At 43.1% G+C, this 7,607-nt stretch overlaps 1 protein-coding gene across 1 annotated transcript in view; it reads right to left on the minus strand.

Annotated features, from left to right (window-relative positions):
• Positions 1-2,014, minus strand: part of LOC105910569 (cytosolic phospholipase A2 zeta-like) — a 10,714-nt gene extending 8,700 nt beyond the window's left edge. The window contains exons 1-3 of the mRNA XM_042709588.1: positions 2,006-2,014; positions 976-1,048; positions 44-180 (exon numbers count right to left, since the gene is read on the minus strand). Of these exons, the coding sequence (XP_042565522.1) occupies positions 44-180; positions 976-1,048; positions 2,006-2,014 (219 nt within the window). The remainder of the gene's footprint in view (positions 1-43; positions 181-975; positions 1,049-2,005) is intronic.
• Between the last annotated feature and the right edge of the window lie 5,593 nt (positions 2,015-7,607).

The following is a 7,607-nucleotide window of genomic DNA, read 5'->3' on the forward strand; positions in this document are numbered from 1 at the left end:
GGTCCCTTCTTCAACTGTGGCGTGCTCATACAGATTCTATCACCTTGACGTGGCTGTGGATGCGGAAGTGAAACGTCTCGTTCCACTCGGGGTCGCGGCTGTTGGGCACTGTCTGGGTGCGGTGAGAGCGAGCAGAGGACGTGGGGAGCCTCAGAATCACGTAGCAGTCCGACTCCGAAACTGAGGAGAAGCAATGAGAAATACAATATACAAATACAGTATACTATCAGTCCATCACTCTGGTTCTCTCTCCCTCTATTTCTCTCTCTGTCTATCTGTGTCTGTCCATCTCCACATCTGCCAACTTATCCATCTCAAATCTGTTTGGCACCAACCATAAGATGAAGTCTAAGCAATCTGAATCTCAAATTGTTGTTGTGGTATCTTATCAACATGCCTGACTTCTGCAGACACTGAAGTGACTGCTGCCCTTTACTTTCTCTAATGCTAGCAAAGGTATTTAACCTCTGACCTCTAGACTAGAGGCTTACCCTCTCACGTCAATGTAAAGTTGCAACAGAGCAACTTAGTAGCATTGTTTGGCTCTTTGACATGTATAAACATGTCAGACAGTTGATATGGACGTCAGAGAAGGTAGAGTGTCTTATATGCTTACACAACATGCAGTGGGTAATGGTGGTGACAGAGAGGCTAATACACAAGGAAACTGGTCAGGGGCATTTACATGCAACATGGATGACAAGAAAAACACGCAAACATTAACACAGGCTAAGAACACATGCACATTAGAACATTGAACATTGACTGGCAACACAGTTCTCGTTCTTCAAATGATCATTTTAATTCTAACCACATAATTTCTCTACCTAACAATAGATAGAGCATGGTAATAGAAGACATGCAGACATCTGGCATACCAGGTTATCTACTGCGTTAGTCAAAACAAAAAGATGAATAGAAATTGCAACTTTGAAACAATAAAGACAGACAGACAGATTGATTGACAGGACTCACAGTAGTCATGCGACTGGTGGAGCTCTGCTCGCAGGACAGTAACCGAGAGCCTACAATAGGGCACAACCTCGAGCTGGTGACAAAGAGGGTAAAACAGATACTTCAGTCACGCTTCAGCATTTCTTTTCATTATCGTCACATATTTAGCTACTTTGCATGTCACATTAGACAGAAGCACCGTTCCTGTTCTTGCGAACGGTGGCGCGCAGCTGGAACATAAGGAAAAATGAACGAGCAGGAGACCAAAGTCGCAGCTCCTACCACTTACCACAAAATGTCATTGACGGAAGTGTCAAAACACAATACACACTCATCAGCCTCTAAAGGTCCGAGCAGACCGAGCCATAGACATAATGTATATAGATGTCTATGGACCGAGCCATACAACACTTTGATTCGGGAGCACGGAAGGGAAGGCTGTCATTTGATTGGCTGTTTAGCTCAACTGTCAACAAACTTTCCAAACAAACAATTCATGGCAGCCATTTGTGAACATGTCTTGCCATTATCTTCAAATATTTAGATACTTTGCTAAATAATGTCAGGAGCAGGTTAGGAGCACAATGCAGAGATAAGTGTATTTTTTCTGCCTTAATTTGAGCGAGATGTCCCGCTAAGGTAAAAACACAAAATACAAATCCCCGTGTTATTCTTCGGTAATGGGTCTATAACATAACATGTTAATATGCATCAGGCAAAACACAAGATATAGTGGACATATAGGACTTATTTAAACAGCACCAATTTCGATTCTATGTGGACGTGTTTACTAATGACAACAAATAATAGGACGGTTAAAAAAATATGACGATTACCCATTACGTTCATAGAGTTGTAAGTAAATGAGACTGGGCTAAATTGTGGGTCTGAGAACTTTCCTCAAGCCAGGAACAGCTGGTCTACAGTTCAAATATCAGCGCATTTTGCTAAAGGTAAACGAAGATCCTATTTAGAAATCAGATTGGCCAGTGGTATCGAGTATGTGCTCTATGCTCATATTTAAGTTGCGAATACTTAATAGTAGGCTTACCTTGGACATGGTTGTCTATCTTAGTGAGACCAGCAATGTCAAAGTGAGGTTAAGTCAAAAGCGAAAGAAAAGAGAACCTGCCGTCCCCGTCCTTACATACGGTGGCGCGCCAAAAATAACGCTATTTCAACTTGATGCGCTTGGTGCACTTTGGTGTCTGACCTATCAGGAGTGCCTCGGTCCTTTCACCTGGTCGCGCAGCGCACCTCCCAATGTGTTTAACCTGTTTGGTGTCTGTCCTTTCAGGAGTGCCTCGGTCCTTTCACCTGATCGCGCAGCGCACCTCCCAATGTGTTTAACCTGTTTGGTGTCTGTCCTTTCAGGAGTGGCCTCGGTCCTTTCACCTGATCGCGCAGCGCACCTCCCAGTTGAACCTGTTGCGCGCCGACGCGCGGCTGGCGCACAAGCAAAATGATCGAGCAGAAGACGAAAGTCGCAGCTCCGTCTGTATCTGTGCATTTCTATGACATTGAAATGCAGGAGCATATAGGGATTCCCAGATGGCACAGAGGGAGATTACTGCGACAATTGTAGCTACAAACGTTTGTGTGGTTTACTAACGTTACCTGCCTGATGGATAGCTGAGGGTCAAAACTTTGCGTGTAGCCTTGGGCCACACCGCTTACCTTACTTCATCTTACGTTACTGAACTTCTGCCGCTCGCACGGATGTTTGGCGTTATTACCAGCACTTTTGTCTTTCAACATTGAGTTTCCCTTTGATAATAATTATAGAATAAATCACAAGATGTTTAGTTTCATTTAATTATAAAACGAATTAATATTCAAGTGTGTGCTCAATTGTAAATGCCCAGATCTAGACTGCTCAGATGGGGGTGGGGAGGCAATTCGAAATTTGGGGTGGACACCTTCACAAATCTCTCTCTCCCTCTCTATCTGAGGTTGGTCCTAAAGGTAAACACATTGTGTGTTATAGGACTGATGTGAGTTGTATATCTCTGACCAAATGTCATCTACAAAACACCATAGCTAATTAGTATACACACACATATGGTGCATCACCTAAACATCATCTGTGAAGATGCCTTCATAATTCTGATGCCTCGAGATACCTTCAGGGGTGTTTCTGACATTTTGTCCGACCGTTGTTTATCAGTGACATAATGCCATCAACACAACTTCAACAGAAACTTGTTCTTGCAAAGTTCTGGCCAAGTTCTGGCCAAGTTCTTCTCAAGTTTAAAAGGCTAGTTAAAGGCTGTGTGGGTAGACAAACTGAATAAAGGATTGAGTAAATGCTTTGTGTTCAGTTGATCGAGTGACTGTTTTTTTCAAAGGACAAACAATGCTCATATACAGACATAACCGTTTGGGAGGGTAGGCTCTACATTTTGAAAAAATCTGATCTGATCTGATCACTGGGGATCAATACTATACCTCCCTGGGGAAATGTAGGTTTGTGTGTGTGTGTCTATAGGTTTTTGTTTAGTTTTTTATGTGCGTGGGTCTGTGAAGGTCATTCCTAAAGGTTTAACGACTGCTCCTTGACTCACTTGAAGATAGTATGTCAAAAATGTGTGCTTATCCTGAGAGGCAGCACTGCAAGAATGTAGCGACATCACCAGCCGTCCAGGAGGGTTTGTGGCCTGACACAGGGCCACACCTCTGTAAGCCAGATGGAGAAAACACTGCTCCAGATTCCGACAGAACACACACACACACAAACACACACACTCAAATGTACCCTGGACATTTGCATATAAAGACATAGGTATCGTGTCTTAATTTCAACATATGGATTGAGCTGACCTTGGGCTTCACTGGCACGGTGGCTCAGTTGCTTGCACTGCTTGCACTGCTGCCTCACAGAAAGAAGGTCATGGGTTTGATTCCCGCATGGGGCGCTGTTGGCTCTGGGGGGCAGGTCCTCCCCAGAGTGCACAGTGCTCAGGTGGGCTATCTCCCGGGCCTTTCTGTGTGGAGTTTGCATGTTCTCCCCGTGTTCACAAGGGGTTTCCTCCACTAAGAACCCCAACAGTAAAAACATGCAAAATAACAGAACTCATGTCCATCCCTGACCAAAGATGGACAGTTCACTTCACTTGGTCCCCGGGCGCTGCAAAGCTGCCCACTGCTCCTGGGGGGTCCTTGAGGAAGGACGGTCCAGGATGGGAAAAAGCAGAAAATAAATTCACCGCGACCTCAGGCCTACCTGCGTGTGTGTGTGTGTGTGTGTGTGTGTGTGTGTGTGTGTGTGTGTGTGTGTGTGTCCTGTGTCGCCTCCATATATGCACGTGTGTGTTCCAGTCAGGGATGGATTAATGAACGGGCCTACCGGGCCCAGGCCCAGGGGGCCCCTAGGCCAGAGCCTCTGCGTGAAGTCGCTGTTATGTATCTCTTATTTGTGGTTCAAAAAGGTGTATTTTATTCATTTGCTAATGGCTTTAATTGAGTGTACCTGTGCTGTGTTAGAAAAAAGCTAGATTAATGCGACAGTGATCAAGCCTAACTTTTAGGGACTGCTCAGGATACCTTATGCTATATATCCCCTCAAAATGGCAAACCTGCCTCTGTCATGGTTTTCATCATTTTTAGGGGGAATCGTCAGTAGCAATCTACAACAAAATTATACTGTATGCTTATCTTACATACACTATAGAAACTATTAAAAACGATTCAATTAAATTAATAATTTCTTATTTTCTTTGTTATTTTTGTCATATACAGATATGCAATGATGATTGCTGGGTAATATGTATCTTGTCCAATGTCAAGTCTCTATTTGATCATGTGATGAGACGATACGATATAGCTAGTTTAGGCGCAAGACCTACAAGCAGGCACAGTAGGCTACACCTGCCGGACGACGCCTTTCAAACATAAAAGTGGTGATGCATGATTTGATGTTTCAGTGGACAGGATAGCCAGCCCATTCAGCCTCTCCTGCCCCATGCTGCCCCTCAGGTAGGTCTTAATCCGTTTGAAGTTGGAAAAGAATCATTCGGCTGTTGCCCTGTCACATGTAATGTCAGAAACAATAGCAGGGCAGTGCACACCTCACCGAAGGTGGATGTTACAGAGTAAACTTTGACCTGTTTACTTTCCCAATACAATAGCCAAAGTATCTAATTCGACCGTAAAATCCAACACATTGGGTTGTGTTTGTGTGTGCGTGTGCGTGCGTGCGTGCGTGTTTTGCGGGCGCACATTTTTTTTTTCCGCGGGGGGGGGGGGGGGGGGGGCCTTCAAAATATCCAGGCCCAGGGGCCCGTGGTTTCTTAATCCGTCCATGGTTCCAGTGTGTCGTGTGTGCCATTAAAAACCTGACAAAGGTCTTAATTATTATTATTATTATTATTAAATTATTATTATGAAAAGGCCAGTCATAGCTTGGCGCACACACACACACACACACACACAAACACACACACACACACACACACACAGCACCGACTGTATACCAAGAATCAAGGACATTCACACATGCTGCCAACTCACACATCACTTTTGAGAGACGACAGTTACTGATGACAGCAGCATCACCTCCACCACAACAGAAAAGAGAATCATTACCATGACACTTGCAATACCAGCTTTTAGGTGCAGAAAACTCTACTTACAGGTTGTGATGAACAGTTCATTTTGTGTAGTTTATTGATGTATCGATGTTTTAAATCATGAACAGGAAATTGAATTAAAGTACATGATGTCCCTGATGTAAAACCCTATTTCTTGCATTTTCGTTGTGTGTTATTTTCCCATAATCCAACAATTACAGGCCTTTTACTGATATTTGAGTGAGAGTTAGAGGATTGAGCTGGCCTTGGACTTCCAGTATTGTCATAGTTTAGCTTAGATGCTTAGATAAAATAATTGGGCATTCTTTTTGCATGTCACATGGATGTTAAGCTCGTGCATATCATTTACTTTTTGGTTTTGGTTCATTTCTCTCTCTCTCTTTCTCTCTCTCTGTGTGTGTGTGTGTGTTGTGTTGTGTTGTGTTGAGCTCAGACAGTTAATTTGAACCTCATGGGGAGACCGTGATGAGCGCTCTAATGGTAGAGCAGAGACTGGAGCTCAGATACACTAAGACACAAATGGAAGCCAGTGAGAGGACAGTGGAGGAGCAGAGAGCTGTTATTAAGGAGCTGAAGGAGAAACAGGAGGAGCAAGCAGCAGCTGTGAGAGCTATAGGAGGCAGTGTGAACCTCACAGGGAGCCAGGTGGTGGAGCTGAGGAAGGAGAGAGAGGAGAGGAGGATGTCTTTTTCTGCCTCACTGCTAGGATCTGGTAGTGTAAATATAGGACCTTTTTCAACTGCAACTCCCCTGGTCTACAGACACGTATTCACTAACATTGGAAAGAGCTACAACCAATACACGGGTGCTAAAGGTTATTCAGAGGGCCTAGTTGGTGTTCTACTAAGTTTGGTATATTTGGTGTTCTTAGGGCTCTTTGAGATACATTTCAACAGAGGGAATGAAACTAACACGCACAGGTTACAAAATAAATACATGGAAGTCACATGTAAAATGGACAGGAACTATTGGACAAACATGAATGTTTATGACTTTCCATGTGTTTATTATTTTGACAGCCATGAAACTTGTCACATAAATCTAAATCACGGTTATATACCAGTCAGAAGTGTAATTCTAGTCATCTCAAGTGTCATCACAAGTAGGCCTATGGATTGTAAATGTATCGGCTATACAGTTTCCTGTCAATGGCCAGATTCCAATTTATGGACATTCCAACTTAAGGACGTTGCATTTAAACATTTTACCATTGCAAACTGAGACAGATCAAAATGCACATTTCCTGCAGCACTTTAATGAGAGAACAATGATTATCAGATCAAAATGAACGCACAGAACGTTCTTAGCATTCGTAGGCTTTTAGTGTACATATTATATGGAAACTGAAATCAATGAGCCATTGTATGCATTTTCTCAGCAGTCTCGTGTTCTTGGCTGCTATAAATTCTGCAAACCACAAGATGTCACTGTTGTCTGTCTTTGGGGCTTTTAACACCTGACACCTGTCTCATACCCAGATTGTATCTACAGTATATATACTGTATTATTATTTTTTTTATCTATATATGATGATTACATCTACATCTGGTATATATATGCATCTCCAGTGTCCAAACTAAGATCTTATCGCTGTGTTCAGCTCAAAAAACACAAAAAATAAGATAGAAATGAATAGAAAATGGTAAACATCTGTGAAGCTGCATTATTGTGTTGGCTTGATTTTCAAAATCTCGCTGTTTGGAACAGTTGCATGCAAATACATACCTCCACCCATAGTTTTTGTATGTGGATTGACAACACAGATGCATTTTCACTTGTGTTCAATGTGGTCACAATGCGTCCCTGACCTCCTCAAGAGGTGGTTTGGCCGATCAGATCACAATCCCTCCTCAATGCGTCTTCAGTTTGTTTACACCGGTACGTGCATGCTGTCAAGCACTATCGATGGCAATCCAATCACCCACAACGCATTTTTATGCCAGGTGTAAACAGTCCCTCTGATGTTTCAAAATCCTCAGATCTTTTTTCAGCACAATAATGACTAAGCCTCAAAAGCTTCACAAGCCTCAGACCAGGAGGAGAAGAAGCTTGGGCCAGTAAACT

This window comes from Clupea harengus, chromosome 13 (genome assembly GCF_900700415.2).
Source record: "Clupea harengus chromosome 13, Ch_v2.0.2, whole genome shotgun sequence".
NCBI lineage: Eukaryota > Metazoa > Chordata > Actinopteri > Clupeiformes > Clupeidae > Clupea > Clupea harengus.